General features: G+C 44.0%; 1 protein-coding gene across 2 annotated transcripts; it reads left to right on the top strand.

Moving 5' to 3' along the window:
* The first annotated feature begins 1,111 nt into the window (after nucleotides 1-1,111).
* Nucleotides 1,112-17,194, top strand: Tmem169 (transmembrane protein 169). Of its 2 annotated transcripts, none has more exons than XM_045146742.1 (3): nucleotides 1,112-1,166; nucleotides 5,001-5,403; nucleotides 14,636-17,194. In XM_045146742.1, exons 2-3 carry the CDS (start codon nucleotides 5,127-5,129, stop codon nucleotides 15,256-15,258), a joined length of 900 nt encoding a protein of 299 aa, XP_045002677.1. In that variant the 5' UTR covers nucleotides 1,112-1,166; nucleotides 5,001-5,126; the 3' UTR covers nucleotides 15,259-17,194. The 2 variants fall into 2 exon arrangements, with proteins under 2 accessions (XP_045002677.1, XP_045002676.1); XM_045146741.1 differs by lacking the exon at nucleotides 1,112-1,166 and adding an exon at nucleotides 1,444-1,498.
* Nucleotides 17,195-18,643: the final 1,449 nt, after the last annotated feature.

Raw genomic sequence — 18,643 nt, 5'->3', positions numbered from 1 at the left:
TTTGTTTTTATTTGTTTATTATTTATTTATTTATTTATTTGAGTGTGACAGACAGAGGAAAAGAGGCAGAGAGAGAGAGAGAGAGAGAGAGAGAGAGAGAGAGAGAGAGAGAGAGAGGGAGAGAGAGAATGGGTGCATCAGGGCTTCCAGCCCTGCAAATGAACTCCAGATGGATCCATCACCTTGTGCATCTGGCTTATGTGGGTCCTGGGGAATCGAGCCTTGAGCCAAGATCCTTAGGCTTCACAGGCAAACGCTTAACCACTAAGCCATTTCTCCAGTCCTCTTTTCCTTTTTTTTTTTTTTTTTTTCGAGGTACGGTCTCACTCTAGCCCAGGCTGACCTGGAAATCACTATGGAGTCTCAGGGTAGCCTCAAACTCACGGCAATCCTCCTACCTTTGCCTCCTGAGTGCTGGGATTAAAGGCGTGTGCCACCATGCCCAGCTTCTCTTTTCCTTTTTTGTTTTTTTAAATTTTTTTTGTTCATTTTATTTTATTTATTTATTTGAGAGCGACAGACACAGAGAGAAAGACAGATAGAGGGTGAGGGAGAGAATGGGCGCACCAGGGCTTCCAGCCACTGCAAACAAACTCCAGACACGTGCGCCCCCCTTGTGCATCTGGCTAACGTGGGACCTGGGGAGCCGAGCCTCAAACCGGGGTCCTTAGGCTTCACAGGCAAGCGCTTAACCGCTAAGCCATCTCTCCAGCCCATCCTTTTTTTTAAAAAAATTTTTTTTCTAATGAGCCAATGCATGCAATAGTGGCACGTCTGTCATGGTGGAAACCAACTGCCTTCCAATTGGACTGGAGGCCTGCTCCATGGGGGGAAATACATCCCTGATACTGAAAACTTAAAACAGGGGTATTCATGAGCCCTAAGGGTGTAACATCTGCTGATGTCTGGAAAAATGTATATACTGTGCTTATCAAACTGCCCAGTAAGCACTTCTCTTAATACTTATACCCTTATATTAACGCTACTCTCACTTGGGGTAGAGAATCTTCTCTTTTCAGATGGCAGTGACTTTGAGATGACTCAGAAGGTATCATAGTGCTGGAAAGAAGTGACTGGAGTACTGAGTAACATCTCGATCACACCTTCCAAGGCTCAGGGTCTAATGCGGAAGAGGTGGCGGAAAGAATGTAAGAGCCAAAGGAAAGGTAGGACTCCATACAATATGCTCCCTCCAAACATAAAATGGCCTGTATATCCATGACCTCATAGTGCCTGACACTACCTACACAAGACCATCATAAGAGGAGGAAAAGATCATGACATCAAAATAAAAGAGAGACTGATTGAGATGGGGAGGGGATATGATGGAGAATGGAATTTTAAAGGGGAAGGGAAGGGTATTACCATGGGATACTTTTTATAATCATGGAAAATATTAATAACAATTGAGAAAAAAATAAATACAATAATTTTTTTTTTTAGCCAGGCGTGGTGGTGCACACCTTTAATCCTAGCACTGAGGAGGCAGAGATAGGAGGTAAGTTTGAGGCCACCCTGAGACTACATAGTGAATTCCAGGTCAGCCTGGGCTAGAATGAGACTCTATCTCAAATACCCCCTCAATTTTTTTTTTTTGTTAGGGCTGGAGAGATAGCTTAGTGATTAAGGCACTTGCGTGCAAAACCTAAGGACTGAGGTTCTATTCCCCAGTACCCATGTATGCCAGATGTACAAGGTAGCACATGCATCTGGAGTTTGCAATAGAGGCCCTGCCCTACCCATTCTCTCTCTCTGTCTCTCGCTCTTGCACTCTTGCTCTCTCTCTCTCTACATATATGTGTGTGTGTGTATATATGTATATGTGTGTGTGTGTATATATATATGTATATATATGTATATATATATACATATATATATATATATATATATCTGCCTCTTTCTCTCAAATAAATAAAAAAAATTTAGAAAGTATTTTTAGAGGGGGTGGGAAAAAAATTTTAAAAATTTAACTTATTTGTGTGTGTGTATATGTATGTGTATCAAGTGTATTTAGGTGTGTACTTGCACCTGACTTCCTGGCCAACATCAGGAACAGGAGAGTGTGGCAAACACTGGCAAGGGGAAACTGGCTATAACACCCATAAGCCTGCCTCCAACACCCTACCTGGTATTTCTTCTTTTTAAAAAAATTTTTATTTATTAAAATTTTTTTTCGAGGTAGGGTCTCTCCCTTGTTTGTGGTTATCTTTAAAATTTGATCATCAAATGCAAAACAAAACACCCTTCTATTCAGTATGGATCAGTGATTTTTTTCTCTGCTACCATTTTTACTGTTTTGCTCAGAGAACTGAACTTTCTCTCTCTATATATATGTATTTTTAAAATTTTTGTTATTTTGGTTGTTTTTTTTTTTTTGTTCTTATTGTTTTTTGTTTTTTTTGTTGTTGTTGTTTTGTTTTTCAAATTAGGGTCTCTCTCTGGTCCAGGATGACCTGGAATTAACTATGTAGTCTCAGGGTGGCTTCGAAGTCATGGAGCTCCACCTACCTCTGCCTCCAGAATGGTGGGATTAAAGGTGTGCAACACCATGCCCAGCTTTTCTTTTTCTTTTTTAATTTTTTAAATTTTTATTTGCATTTTCCATGATTATTAAAAAAAAATCCCATGGTAATTCCCACCCCCCACACTTTCCCCTTTGAAATTCCATTCTCCATCATATTACCTCCCCATCACAATCACTGTACTTACATATATACAATATCAACCTATTAAGTAACCTCCTCCCTTCCTTTCTCTTCCCTTTATGTCTACTTTTTAACTTACTGGCCTCTGCTACTAAGTGTTTTCATTCTCACGCAGAAGCCCAATCATCTCTAGCTAGGATCCACATATGAGAGAGAACATGTGGCGCTTGGCTTTCTGGGCCTGGGTTACCTCACTTAGTATAATCCTTTCCAGGTCCATCCATTTTTCTGCAAATTTCATAACTTCATTTTTCTTTACCGCTGAGTAGAACTCCATTGTATAAATGTGCCACATCTTCATTATCCACTCATCAGTTGAGGGACATCTAGGCTGGTTCCATTTCCCAGCTATTATAAATTGAGCAGCAATAAACATGGTTGAGCATGTACTTCTAAGGAAATGAGATGAGTGCTTTGGATATATGCCTAGGAGTGCTATAGCTGGGTCATATGGTAGATCAATCTTTAGCTGTTTTAGGAACTTCCACACTGATTTCCGCAATGGCTGGACCAGATTACATTCCCACCAGCAATGTAGAAGGGTTCCTCTTTTTCCTTTTTTAGTTTTAAATATTTTATTAATTTATTTATTTGTAAGGAGAGATAGAGAGATAATGAATATGAATGGGCATACCAGGGCTTCTAGCCACTGCAAACAAATTACAGATACATGTACCACTTTGTGCACCTGGCTTTGTATGGGTACTAGGTACTAGGTACTCAAACCGGGGTCATTAGGAATTGTTAGCAAGTGCCTTAACCACTAAACAATCTCTCCAGCCCCATAGCTCTTCTGTCTTAATTTTCTTCAAGCGACTTGCCTTAAAATTTCAACCTCCATGTATGGTTTCATTTTCCTGTAGAAAATATTAGCATGAGGCTATTTTGCAAGCATAAAAACATGCACCTACACTTCTCTAGAAGATGTTACATAAGTTCTCCTCTCTCCTTGTTTACCTGGAGAACAAAAAGAAGAGTGAAGGTATACCTTCCAGTGCTTCTCCCAGATTCCTGAAACTTTCTGAAGGTATTGCAACCAAAAGGCCCAGAGATGGAGGTGGGTTTCCTTTGCAGAGTAGCAAAGTAGATGTGGTTTGTAAAGTTCCACTCATATCTGGGTGGCTTGTTCAAAGTTGCTTCCAGCCCCTTGGGTAATTTTGTAACTTATGACTTGACAGCTAGAAGTCCAGAGGATTGTTCCCAGCCATGTCAGTCTCTATGATGGGAGTAAGACTGGTTTTAACCCCTGCCTGCCTGTAAGGCTTCTTCTCCAACTTACTTATACTCAAAATTCCTCTACTTGGACTGATGAATTTGTCATGATATTTCATTGTTGTAGTCAGCTCCTTATTGCTGGGAGGAAAGGGTTTATTTAGGCTTCCAATTCCAGGGGAACACCATTAATGGTGGGAAAAGCTGGCTCATTTCCCTAGATCCAAGCAGAGAGAGACCACCAACACACCACCAACAGCCAGAGCTCCAAACTGCATGCGGCTAGGCTTTAAGATACACTTTCAGTGATACACCCCTGGCCTGCTACGGGTTCAGGTTGCAAGATCAACTTTAATAAAACATCTCATATTCAAACACCACAATTATATTCATGCAAATGGCAAACATAATATCAAATTTTATATATATATATATGTATATATATATATATATATATATATATTTTTTAGTTTTTCAAGGTAGAGTTTCATTCTAGCCCAGGCTGACCTGGAATTTAGTATGTCACCTCAGGGTGGCCTTGAACTCACAGTGATCCTACCTCTGCCTCCCGAGCTTCTACCTCTGTCTCCTGAGTGCTGGGATTAAAGGCATGCACCACCATGCCCAGCTTCAAGCCAAAATTTTATGCACTAAACAATTTTCTTTTTTAATTTTTAAAGTTTTTTTTTTTTTTTTGAGAGAGAGAGACAGAGAAAGCGGCAGAGAGAGAGAGAAAGAATGGGCACACCAAGGCCTTTCAGCCACTGTGAACAAACTCCAGACACATATGCCCCCTTGTGTGCATATGTGACATTGCATGTTTTTGTCACTTTTGCATCTGGCTAGTGGGACCTGGAGATTCAAACAAGCATTTTTAGGCTTTGCAGGCAAGCACCTTAACCACTAAGCCATCTCTCCAGCCCTCACCAAACAATTCTTGTGTGAGGAGTCCACTAGATACCCACAAATAAAGCATTGCAAGAAGCAAAGGAAGGGAAGGCTCCTGCCCAAGTTGAAGGTGATCTCCTGAGTTCTCTCTTAGTCCATCTCATTTGCTGATGCCTGTGCTTTCCTGCCTTTCAGGTCATCTGTATCCTTGGAACATCTCTGCATGGTCCCCTCCAAGAAGCAGCTCTATGATGTGTGGCTCGTGAGTTTGCTGAAGCAAGTCCGACTCTTTCTAGGGCATAGTTAGCCATCAGGACTGGGATGGAGGAGCCAGCACCAACAGAAGGCCAGGGTCAGCTACCAAGTTCCCACCAGGGCTCCCTGAGGAGGGCGGTGGCTGCTGCCCTGGCCTTGGATGGGGAATCCACAATGGGCCGCAGGAAAAAGAAGAAGAAAGACTCTCGCCCCGAATCTGTCATCATCTACCGATCAGATAAGGAGAACATGGACGAAGAGCCTGAAGAGTCAGAAGGAGGAGAACGTCCTAAAGAGGAAGAGGGAGAGGGAGAGGATTTCCTAGACTATCCTGCAGAGGATGGTGAGTCTTTCTGGAGCCCCTTGTTCAAAGCCATGGGGAGGAAATCCCTCCCCCGCCCCTTATCTAGGAGACAGGCATCTGCTCATTGACCTCCTGTTTTCTTTTTTTTTTGGGGGGGGGGAGTTCAAGGTAGGTTCTCACTCTAGCTCAGGCTGACCTGGAATTCACTAGGTAATCTCAGGATGGCCTTGAACTCATGGCAATCCTCCTACCTCTGCCTCCCGAGTGCAGGGATTAAAGGCATGCGCCACCATGCCCAGCAGACCTCCTGTTTTCTTTTTTTTTTTTTTTTAAATATTTTATTTATTTATTTATTTAAAAGGGAGAGAGAGAATGAATATGGCCATGCCAGGGCTTCCAGGCAGATGAACTCCAGATGCATGTGTCACCTTATGCATCTGGTTTATGTGGGTCCTGGGGAATTGAACCTGGGTCCTTTGGCTTTGCAGGCAAGTGCCTTAACCACTAAGCCATCTCTCTAGCCTGACCTCCTGTTTTCTTGGTGACATATTCCTGGAGGTGTTGCAGTCTTCAGTCAAACTGACAGTATTTACTTAGTACCTCCCAAGCCCTGTTCACGGGGATGAGATCTCCAGCTGTTCAGAACTCCTAGTGTAATGGAAGAAACTGGTTCATGGACCAAAAGAGTCACACAAACAGATCGTGCCAGTTACTTAATGTGTGTAAGCTAAACGAATAAAAACTGTCACCTTTCATTGTAATTAGAAAACACAGTGAGGTATGGTGATTGGCACCACATTATAATCTTAGTACTTGGGAGACTGAGGCAGCAGGATATAAATTAGAGACCATTCTGGGCTGTACAATGAGACTTTGTCTCCAAAAAAAAAATTAGAAAAATATAAACTATGATACCACTGAGGTAGAGTATTCCTTTACAGGCCAGATTGCTAAAACTTGGGTGGAATACAACAACATCACTGTAACAGGATGGTGTATACTCACACATCTCAACTATAAGTGGAAGTCACTTCACCCACTTTGTAGAGAATTGGTCAGTATTAATTAATTAATTTATTTATTTTTCCCAGGTAGGGTCTCACTCTAGCTCAGGCTGACCTGGAATTTACTATGTAGTCTCAGGGTGGCCTTGAACTCATGATGCTCCTCCTACCTCTGCCTCCCAAGTGCTGGGATTAAAGACGTGCGCCATCATGCCTGACTAATTTTTTTTTTTAATTTGAGACAGAAAGGGAGGGAGAGAGAGATAGGGAGAGAGAGAGAATGGACATGCCAGGGCCTCTAGCCATTGCAAATGAACTCCAGATGCGTGTACTACCTTGTGCCTATGGCTTACATGGGACCTGAAGAATTGAAGCTGGATCCTTAGGCTTTGTAGGCAAGCACCTTAACCACTCAGCCATCTCTCCAGCCCTCAGTATTTGTTAAAATTTAAAATATGCATACCCAGAAATTTTCAGCATCTACCCCATGAAATTTGTGTCCATGTTTTGAATGTATTAGAATAAATATTTGTTTTTGCTAGTGAAATTTGTGGGTTATTTATATTAAGAATTGTGTAGCTGGAGATATGACTCAGTGGCTAAAGGCACTTTTTTAAAAAATTATATTCATTGGGATGGAGGGACGACTTAGAGGCTATGGCAGTAGCCTGCAAAGCTAAAGGACCCAGGTTCAATTCTCCAGAACCCACATAAACCAGATGCACAAGGTGGCAACTGCTTCTGGAGTTCGTTTGCAGTGGCTGAAGGCCCTGACACACCCATTCTTCTCTCTCTCTATCTGCCCCTCTTTCTCTCTCTCTCTCTCTCTCTCTCTCTCTCTCTCTCTCTGCCACTTTCTCTCTTAAATAAAAATAAAAATAATTATGTTTATTGAGGGAAGTACAGAGCCAAGGAAAGGCACCCCTGTGGTTTGAGATTCCACATGGATGGCGTGTAGAAAAGCATGGAAAGAAAGAAGAAAGAAAGTACAAGGAGTTCCTGCCATGTGGGGAGCTGGAGGGGATAAAGAACCCACGCAGAAGCCGGACATGGTGGCACACGTCTTTAATCCCAGCACGCCACCCTGAGACTACTTAGTCAGCCTGAGCTAGAGTGAGACCCTACCTCGAAAAACCAAAAAGCAAAACAAAACAAAGAAACAAAGAACCCATGCAAAGAGTAAGAGCTGGAAGTTCCCAAGTGATCAGGGAGCCTGCCTTCCCCTTGCAAGGGTACTTATAACTTTATGGGGAGGGCTGTCTGCTGGCTCAGGTGAACCAGAGAGACAGCTGGCTGGTCAGGGCTGGGGGCTGTCTCAGGAAGAGGTTAGCTCTGGTACCAAGTTCCAGGGGCTGAACTTGACCAACCACAATGCTTAAATCCTATGAAAGACCTCCCTCCCAGGAGGGGTCCTGATAGTGGAAAAGCAGTTCTACTAGGCAAGAGAGATAAGAAATCAGATCATCTTTGATTTCTAGCAAGTGCAAACTTTCCTGCCCTTTTTACCTTCAGGGGTCCAGTCACCCTAACTCTACCCCGCCTTTCATTTCCCCCTCTCATGAGAAGACACCCTAACTGCTGTTTGAGGAGGGGAAGGGGCGATGACCTCAGATCGTGAACTATTATTTCCTGCTGAATGGGGCACAAAGTTGTGGCAGTTAGAGAGTCTCTCCCAGAGAGGGGAACTGCTCCAAAGGCCCCCAAAAGTGTATTGGTGGAGTGCAGGAAGATAGTATTGGAAAAGAACGGTGGGGAGAAAGAATAAAAATAAGGAGTTAATGAGAAGTGAGCCAAAACAGCTAAGCTCTAATACAGCCCTTGACAAATCTGTTTTGAAAGAGAAAGCCCCATTTGAAAACCAATGCTTTTAGCTTAATCTTGATAGCAACTGATTTTTATGTACCATAATTTTTTTTTTTTTTTTTTTTTTTGTTTTTTTGAGGTAGGTTCTCACTCTGGCCCAGGCTGACCTGGAATTCACTATGTAGTCTCAGGCTGGCCTCAAACTCACAGCGATCCTCCTACCTCTGCCTCCCGAGTGCTGGGATGAAAGGTGTGTGCCACCACGCCCAGCAATTTTTTTTTTAATTTATTTATTTTATTTATTTGAGAGCGACAGACACAGAGAGAAAGACAGATAGAGGGAGAGAGAGAGAATGGGTGTGCCAGGGCTTCCAGCCTCTGCAAACGAACTCCAGATGCGTGCACCCCCTTGTGCATCTGGCTAACGTGGGACCTGGGGAACCGAGCCTTGAACCGGAGTCCTTAGGCTTCACAGGCAAGCGCTTAACCGCTAAGCCATCTCTCCAACCCAATTTTGTTTTTTTTTGAGGTAGGATCTCACTCTAGCTCAGGCTGACCTGGAATTAACTATGTAGTCTCAGGGTGGCCTTGAATTCATGGCAATCCTTCCACCTCTGCCTCCCGAGTATTGGGATTAAAGGCTATACCATAGAAATTTTTATTAACATAAAATAACTTGTCTTGCCCAGATTTAAAATTGATAAGCTATCCCAATATATTTTACCTAACAGGAGTATAAAGGTTATAGTGACTGAAATTAAATCACTTAAACCTAAGTGATTAAATCTAGTGATGACCATTCAATAGAATTAGTATAAATAAAACAGAAGCTGTCTTTAAAGTCACAATGTCTTTAGAGGTATGCATTTCTTATACTCCACAAGACCAGGTAGGGTGCCAATTTGTTAATCCAGGGGGCAATAAAGCAGACTTTGAAGAACAGGACATTCCTTCAGCATTCAGGCCCCTTCAAAAGAGTCTACATTCTTCCTGTTGCTCCAGTGTCAACTGGTCCAATCTCAAAGGTTGTAATCTGTCATGTAATTGCAGTAAAATGGGCAGAAGTTTCAGCCCAAAGATTTCATGTCTGTGCCATATCCCTCTGGTCTCACCAGTTCATTTCTACACAATGGAACCCTGCACAGATTCTCAGGGCACAGGCATAACAGCAAGCCTCTCACACAAACTGCTTCTAGCCCAGTCCAAGTAAAGCTCTTTCTCACCCTCATAAGCCAAATCTCACAGTCCATAGTTCTTATTGCATTCAGGTCTTGCAACTCTGACCAGAATAGTTCATCAAGTTGTACTTACAGCACTGCAAGGCATCTCTTAGGCCAAGGGTTCAAATCCTCCCACATTCCTCTTGAAAAATCCACTCCAAAAAAGGCCAAAGCCACACAGTCTGGTGTCTAGCAGCAACCCCACTCCTTGGTACCAGCATCACTGTTGCAGTCAGGTTCGTGTTACTGGCAGAAATCACCCAACCAACAGCAGCTTGTGAGGGGGAAAAAAAGGGTTATTTTGGCTTATAGTCTCAAGGTGGAAGCTCCATAATGGTAGGGGGAAACGATGGCATGAGCAGAGGGTAGACATCACCCCCTGGCCAACATCAGGTGGACAATAGGAACAGGAAAGTGTGGGGAACACTGGTAAGGGGAAACTGGCTATAATACCCATAATCCCACCCCCAACACAATACACTGCCTCCAGGAGGTGTTAATTCCCAAATCTCCATCAGCTGGGAACCTAGCATTCAGAACACCTAAGTTTATGGGAGACACCTGAATCAAACCGCTACACATGCTCACCCACAAGACTGGCTTCCAAGCTTGGATCCTCCAGACTTTTCCCCCAGCTCACACTTTAAAAAAATACATGTTTATTTGAGCCGGGCATGGTGGCACACCCCTTAATCCCAGCACTCAGGAGGCAGAAGTAGGAGGATCACCATGAGTTTGAGGCCACCCTGAGACTATGTAATGAATTCCTGGTCAGCCTGGCCTAGAGTAAGACCCTACCTCGAAAAACCTATATATATATATATTTGAGAAACAGGCAAAGAGAGACAGACAGACAGAGAGGGAGGGAGGAAAAGAGAGAGAAAGAATAGGGTGCCAGGGTCTCTAGCCACTGCCACAAATCAATTCTAGATGTATGCTCCACCTTGTACATCTTACTTTACATGGGTACGTGGGAATTATACCAGGGTCCCTAGCCTTTACAGGCAAGTGCCTAACTGCTGAGCCATCTCTCCAGCACCCACATTGACTTTTTTTTTTTTTTTTTTTGAGGTAGAGTTTCACTCCAGTTCAGGTTGACGTGGAATTCCCTCTGTAGTCTCAGGGTGGCCTCAAACTCATGGCGATCCTCCTACCTCTGCCTCCCAAGCACGGGGATTAAGGGCGTGCGCCACCACTCCCGGCACTCCTCACATTGACTTTTTAAACACAGATTGATAGAAATTTCTTCACAACGCTTGTTAACTAGAAAGAAATAGGATTATTATAAAGTGGTATCTGGAGTAAGGCTTCTCCCTCTCTCCATGTCACAGAGACTGTGCCAAGATGGAAGGCTAAAAATATGAAGAGAGAACAGAAAAAAAAACAAAAACAAAAACAAAAAACTGATGCCAGATTTGGGGGTCCAGGAAGGATCCATCAGAATATATGAACCTCAACTTTTGGGTCCTAGGTTCTTTCCTACCTTTTAAAATTTTATATTTATTTATTTATTTATGTTTTTCAAGGTAGGGTTTCACTGTAGTCCAGGCTGACCTAAAATTCACTATGTATTCTCGGGGGCCTCAAACTCATGATCATTCTCCTCCCTCCGCCTCCCGAGTGCTGGGATTAAAGGTGTGTGCCACCACACCTGGCTCTGTCCTAGCTTTAATAAAGAATTAACAAATACAGACTCAAGAAGGATACATTATAAATTTAAGTTTGTTAGGGAGAAACCACAAATTGTGGGGTTAAGTTAAGGGAAATTGAGAGCTAGAACAGTCATAAACACACAGGAAGCAGGAAGCACGCTCTCGTGGTAGCTCTGCATTGTTTTAAGGTACATTTAAGACAAATTGATACCTTTAGAGACAGACTAACGTTGCTAGCATGTGGAAATAGGAGCATCTGCCATGTGTTTTTAGAGAAGAGGACAAAAGGTAAGGGTCAAGGGAAAAAGAGAGAGAGGGGTGGGGGCAGGCGTGGTGGCACATGCCTTTAATCCCCGCACTTGGGTGGCAGAAATAAGATCGCTGTGAGTTTGAAGCCACCATGAGATTACATAGTGAATTCCAGGTCAGCCTGAGCTAGAGTGAGACCCTACCTAAAAAAAAAAAAAAAAACAGAGAGAGATAAAGAGAGAGAGAGGACAGATGTCAAAGCAAAGACCCAGAAATTCAGAGGAGACATGAGTAATGACAAGAGTGACAGTCACGGTTACCCCAGTTTAAAGAAAGTACACAGGTACCAGGCCTGGAGTTAGTGAGAACACCCGCGTGGTAGGTAGGTGTTGCGGTCTGGTTCGCAGTGCTGGTAGAAATGACCCAACCAAGAGCAGCTTCTGGGAAAAAGAGATTTATTTTGGATTACAGGCTCGAGGGGAAGCTCCAGGATGGCAGGGGAAAACGATGGCATGAGCAGAGGGTGGACATCACTCCCTGGCCAACATAAGGTAGGACACAGCAACAGGAGGGTGTGCCAAACACTGGCATGGGGAAGCTGGCTATAAAGCCCATAAGCCCGCCCCCAACAATACACTCCCTCCAGGAGGCGTTAATTCCCAAATCTCCATCAGCTGGGAACCTAGCATTCAGAACACCTAAGTTTATGGGGGACACCTGAATCAAACCACCACATTCCACCCCTGGCCCCCATAAACTGATATCCATACATGATGTAAAATACAATGCATTCAGACTGACTTTAAAAGTCCCCATAGTTTTTATCAATTCCAATGATGTTCATACATCCCATAGTCCAAGATCTTTTAACTGAGCCATAATACCAAAAAATAACCTCAAAAAACCCATAATGGCACAGAATAAGTATTCACACTGCAATAGATGGCATTGGGCATAGCAAAGAAACATTCAACCAATACAAGATTTAAAACAACCAGGGCAAACATCAAACTCTGTAGCTTCAAGTCCAGCAACTCTAGCCAGTGACAAATCTCCAAGTCTGATAATTCTAACCAGCAACAAGTCTCTGGCATTCCAATTCCGCCCCTCCAGCTAGGCTACTCACAGTCCTGGGGAACTTCATCGGGGCGGCAGCTCCTTGGCAGCCATCTCATGGTCCCAGCATCTCCACTGGGTCTCCACTGCAAGCCACGGTTCATCCTCATGGCCCCATGGGGTCTCTATGCAGGCAACCAGCAAACCCGCTTCACACTGCCCATGGCCATTTCCAAAACACAAGACTGTGTTGCAAACTCAATGACCCTCTTTCCAGCATTTCTTATACTCCACAATACCAGGTAGGGTGCCAATTTGTTAATCCAGGGGGGATTAAGGCAGACATTGAAGAACAGGACTCCTTGAGCACTCAGGCCCTTTCAAAAGAGTCTACAATCTTTCTGGTGCCCCAGTGCAGGTCAGCTAGCCCAGTCTCAAAGGTTGTAATCTCTCAGTTGCAGCTGTATGGGCAACAGTTCATCCAAAGATTTTTCTTTCTGTGCCATATCCCTCTGCACACACCAGTTCATTTCTACGCAAAGCAACCCTGCACAACTTCTCAGGACACGGGCATAAGAGCAAGCTTCTCACACAAACTGCTAGCCCAGTCCAAGCAAAGCTCTTTCTCACCCTCATAAGCCAAACCTCACAGTCCATAGTTCTTACTGCCTTCAGGTCTTTCAGCTCAGACCAGAATAGTCCATCAGGCTGTACTTACAGCACTGCAAGGCATCTCTTAGGCCAAGGTTTCAACTCTTTCCACATTCCTCTTGAAAATCAGCTCCAAAAGGCCAAAGCCACAGTCAGGTGTCTAGCAGCAACCCCACTCCTCGGTACCACTTTACTGTTGCAGTCCGGTTCGCATTGCTGGTAGAAATGACCCAACCAAGAGCAGCTTCTGGGAAAAAGAGATTTATTTTGGATTACAGGCTCAAGGGGAAGCTCCAGGATGGCAGGGGAAAACGATGGCATGAGCAGAGGGTGGACATCACTCCCTGGCCAACATAAGGTGGGACACAGCAACAGGAGGGTGTGCCAAACACTGGCATGGGGAAGCTGGCTATAAAGCCCATAAGCCCGCCCCCAACAATACACTCCCTCCAGGAGGCGTTAATTCCCAAATCTCCATCAGCTGGGAACCTAGCATTCAGAACACCTAAGTTTATGGGGGACACCTGAATCAAACCACCACAGTAGGTGTAGGGAAATGCACATGTGGTAGATTCAGAGACCAGAGGAAAACCATGCATGTAACCAAAGTGAGAGGTTACCTCAAACTATAAAGCAAAGAGAAGCAGAAAAGCCATGCTGAGTGTATATATGTGGCCCAAAGAAAGAGAGGTGGACAGACCGAGCAGTGTCAGAAATGCAGAGCCAGAGACAGGAAGAAGAGAGCAGCCTTTATAGACAAGGGGAGCACCGATTCGTTTGGAGAGAAGGCGGGCCCATGGAGCCCATTTGGGCAGCCTATCCAAGTGTGTGCGCTGGACAGCACGGGCCATGTTAGATCAGTCTCCATCAAACATCAGTTCCATTTCTTTCTCTTTTTGTTTTTCTTTTTTTTTTTTTTCGAGGTAGTGTCTCACTTTAGCCCAGGCTGACCTGGAATTCACTATGCAATTTCAGGGTGTCCTCGAACTCTCAGCGATCCTCCCGCCTCTGCCTCCCGAGTGCTGGGGTTAAAGGCTTGTGCTACCACCCCTAGCTGATGAGTTCCATTTCTGCCAAGAGTTCTGTTCTTGTGCCAGGGTGAGGTGTCATGTGGGGTGGCATCTCTTGGTTCTCTCTTGGGGCCTCAATCTTTAAAACTGCCTGAAAGAAAGAAAGAAAGAAAGAAAGAAAGAAAGAAAGAAAGAAAGAAAGAAAGAAAGAAAGAAAGAAAGAAAGAAAGAAAGGCAGGCGGGGCATGGTGGGGCATACCTTTAATCCCAGCACTAGAGAGGCAGAGAGTTCAAGGCCACCCTGAGACTACATAGTGACTTTCAGGTCAGCTTGGGCTACAGTGAGACCCTACCTGGGGGCAGGGGAACAAAACAAACCAACCAACCAAACAAAAAAAACTAGCTTTCTCATATCCTCCTTCAAAATAAGTTTAATCTTGCTCACAATTTTATCGGAACCAGAGCCTGTGGAGCAAGAGGCCATCACGGGAAGAAGAGGTTGCCCTCTGAGGGGGGCCCTTCATTCTACCACCATGTCACGGACTCCACTTCTGGTCCTCAGCCCCAGCCTCCAGGGCACTGAGATGAAATTTCCACTCTTCAGGTGTTGACTTTGTGCCCTGCAGGTATGTGGAACATGCCTTTGAACAGCCGCTATGTCACATTAACTGGAACCATCACGCGAGGGAAGAAGAAGGGTCAGATGGTGGATATCCATGTCACCTTGACCGAGAAGGAGCTGCAGGAACTGACCCAACCCAAAGAGTTGTCCAGAGAAACAGCACCCAAGGGAAGAAAGATCTGCCAGGTGGGGGCAGACCAGGGACCCCATGTGGTCCTGTGGACACTGGTCTGCCTACCTGTGGTCTTCATCCTCTCTTTCGTTGTCTCCTTTTACTATGGCACCATCACCTGGTACAACATCTTCCTCGTGTACAACGAGGAGAGGACCTTCTGGCATAAGATCTCCTGCTGCCCCTGCCTCATACTCTTCTACCCAGTGCTCATCATGGCCATGGCGTCTTCCCTGGGCCTCTACGCTGCTGTGGTCCAGCTCTCATGGTCTTGGGGGGCATGGTGGCAGGCTGCCAGGGACATGGAGAAAGGCTTCTGTGGGTGGCTCTGTAGCAAGCTGGGCCTGGAGGACTGTTCTCCCTATAGCATTGTGGAGTTGCTGGAATCTGATAACATCTCAGGCAGTCTTTCCAACAAGGACCCCATCCAGGAAGTGGAGACGTCCACTGTTTGAACTGCCAACAGCTTCCTTCCCTGGCCCCTTCCAGTCGTCCATATATCATTTCACTATTTCAGCACATTCTTTTTTTAAATAATCCCTTGCCCCTTGCAGTTCTAGAAAATTCCCCTTTCATGCTGGTCAGTTCCTCCTTCTTATCATTCTTAGAGGGCAGGGAACAGCAAAGCAACTTGTGGCCGGGTGTGGTGGTGCACGCCTTTAATCCCAGCACTCGGGAGGCAGAGGTAGGAGGATCACCATGAGTTCGAGGCCACCCTGAGACTACATAGTGAATTCCAGGTCAGCCTGGACTAGAGTGAAACTCTACCTCACAAAACAAAACAAAAAAACCCTGTGTCAAGCAGTCTATCCCATGGACTTTTCTCTGCCACAAAATGACCACTTATCTGGGAATGGGAGCTCCCTTGTAAATTACTTCAGGGGCTTGAAGGTTTTACTGATGCCTGTAACCCAGGACAGTGTGTGACTAAATGTGACAGGAACAGTGACGAGGCTCAGGGGTGACCATATCCACTAAGAAAATAGAGATGACGTGGAACATTCTAGAAGCTAGGCTACTACAGTATATTATTTATGTGTATCACTTAGGCTGAGATAGAATTACATATAATTAAAGCCCAGAATATCAGTGGTCTTAAACAAGATAGAATTCTATTTCTTTCTTATGTTTAAGTCTAGACTCAGACCATTCCAGAACCTGGTGAAATGAGCTGGGTTTCACTGGCTGGTAAGATGTGATTCTCACTGCCTTTATCCTCAGTGTTCAAGTATTGACTATATTTACAGCCTTTATATCCAGTTTCTAGAAAAATAGCAAAGGAGGGTTCATTCTTCCTGTGTAATATTTCCCAGAAATTCCTCCTCAGTACTTTTTATACCTTATTGGCCAGTCCTTAGTCACATAACTTCACAATCAAAACAGGCTGGAAAATCTTTTGTCTAGGTAGCTATATTCCCAGATAAATACTGAGGTTACATGTATTTGTGGGGGAAAGGGAGAGAATAGCTGTTTTGGTAGATAAGAATCTCCACTTTACAATAAGTACTTAAATGCTTTCAGAGTTCTAAACTCTTAATGCAATTTTATTTATTTATTTATTTGTTCATTAATTTATTCCCTTTGACCTGAGGCTTACCCAGGGAACTGATACATAGGTAAGAGCCACATATACTATATGTATGCTGTACACAGATAGAAGCATCTGCTATACTTTGTGACCAAACTTTGTCCTGTAGTGTCAGGTTTCTTTGGAAAGAAATAGTAGATAGGAGAATACACCTATATAATCATAGCATAATTATTCCTGGAGTTGGGAAAGGAGTTGTTGATAATTGATGTATAAAGACTGGGAAGAGAGGAATTGCGTGTGTCAAACATTCCAGCAGGGATCACTAGCCCAAAATAAGCCAAGTAAGCTTCTCAAACCTTTTTCATTTAACAACAGACAAGGGCTCATCTGTGTGTTAGCATTGAAGCTTGTCTTACTAGATTAGGGGGTGTACCCCTGATAATCCAGATGAAAAGATTCTAAATTAAAAAAAAAAAATCTTCATTCCCTAAGGCTGTCCTAATTTCAAAATAGCAGATCCTAAGAAGTCAGCAGATCTTAGAGTTTGGGACTCTTATAGGAAAAGCTGGACATCATTTTTGTTCTCACTACAGAAAGAAGATACTGAAAGAACTGTAAACATAGCAGAAGGGTTGGCCAAACTCCCCCAGAAGGCCATGAACACTTGTTTAATGTGTGGTGCTGAACTCCACTTTCAGAGTTTCTGTTTTTTTTTTTTTTTTTTTTTTACATTAACTGTTTGGCCACAGGGGGGGAAATGTGCCCAGTATTTTTGAAGATAACCTTGGTGCTTTCTGGTGCATTTGCAGGTATATAAACAATTAAGGAGAAAAAATAAAATAATAATAAAATCTGGTTAACATTTGCTTGTTTAATTTTTGAGGCTTTCCAAAATAACTTTGGATGCCACCATTAGAAAAAGGGGGGGCGAGCGTAGTGGCACACAACATTAATCCCAGCACTTGGGAGGCACAGGTGGATCACAGTGAGTTCTAGGCCACCCTGAGACTCCATAGAGAATTCCAGGTCAGCCTGAGCTAGAGTGAGACCCTAAAACCCTACCCCAGAAAACCAAAAAAAAAAAAAAAAAAAGAGCAGGGCATGGTGGTGGCGCACGCCTTTAATCCCAGCACACAGGAGGTGGAGGTAGGAGAATCGATGTGAGCATGAGGCTGTCCTGAGATTACATAGAAAATTCCTGGTCATCCTGGCCTAGAGCAAGACCCCACCTGGGGGGTGGGGGTTACTTGTTGGCTGTCCTGTATATATGGAATGATCTCAATTTGGATTCTTTTTTTTTTTTTTCTTTTTTTTTTTTTCTTTTTTTTTTTTTTTCTTTTTTTTTGAGGTAGGGTCTCATTCTAGCTCAGGCTGACCTGCAATTTACTATGTACTCTCAGGGTTGCCTGGAACTCACAGCAATCCTCCTACCTCTGCCTCCCAAGTGCTGGGGCTAAAGGCATGCGCCCCTGTGCCCAGCCCTCAGTCAATTTGAATTCTTTCCCGCCTCTCCCCGCTGTAGGGTTTCACACTTAACTCAGGCTGACCTGGAATTCACTATAGAGTCTCAGGGTGGCCTCAAACTCATGGAGATTCTCCTACCTCTGTCTCCCAAATTCTGGGATTAAAGGCATGCGCCACCTTGCCTAGCTAATTTGGATTCTTATGTCTTTATTTCCTGTGCATCACTCATTTATGGGGATTTTGTTTAAGTGACCTGTTTCCACAGGTTACATTCTTTTTATTTATTTATTTGAAAGAGAAGAGAGAGAATGTCATACTAGGGTCTCCTAACACTGCAAATGAATTCCAGATGTGTGTGGTACCCTGTGTGTCTGGCTCTACATAGGTAATGGGGAATTGAACCTGGGTCTTCTTACTTTGTAAGCAAGTGACTTTAACCACTGAACCATCTCTACAGCCCCACCAGTCACATTCTTTTTATGACATTTGTTTGTGTGTACACCTGTGCCTGTGTGTGTGCAGTGTATGCATGTGTGTAGTCCAGAGGAGAACGTTCTGAGTTGCTCTTCCACTAATTTCCCTGAGTTAATAGTCTCTCTTTCTGAACCCAGAGCTGCTGTTTTCAGACTAGCTGATGCGTGAGCCCTACTGATTCTGTCTCCACTTCCCTCAGGACTGGGATTATGGGTGTGCATGGATATACCAGGCTTTATTTTTCTAATTCTTTTAAGATTTTATTTATATGATAGAGAGAGAATTGGCATTCCAGGGCCTCCAGCCACAGCAATCAAACTCCAGCCCAATGCACACTTTTAATCCCAGCCCTTGAGATGCTGGGGTAGGAG

Source organism: Jaculus jaculus, chromosome 4 (assembly GCF_020740685.1).
Source record: "Jaculus jaculus isolate mJacJac1 chromosome 4, mJacJac1.mat.Y.cur, whole genome shotgun sequence".
NCBI classification, from domain to species: Eukaryota; Metazoa; Chordata; class Mammalia; order Rodentia; family Dipodidae; genus Jaculus; species Jaculus jaculus.
Note: the sequence above shows the minus strand (reverse complement) of the source record. Positions and strands in the feature narration are given on the sequence as shown.

Excerpts from the sequence above, each read along its gene's own strand:
- Tmem169 (XM_045146742.1), top strand. The coding sequence starts at position 5,127 with ATGGAGGAGCCAGCACCAACAGAAGGCCAGGGTCAGCTACCAAGTTCC. Across the intron at positions 5,404-14,635 it reads AGACTATCCTGCAGAGGATG|GTATGTGGAACATGCCTTTG; the intron begins GTGAGTCTTTCT and ends TGTGCCCTGCAG.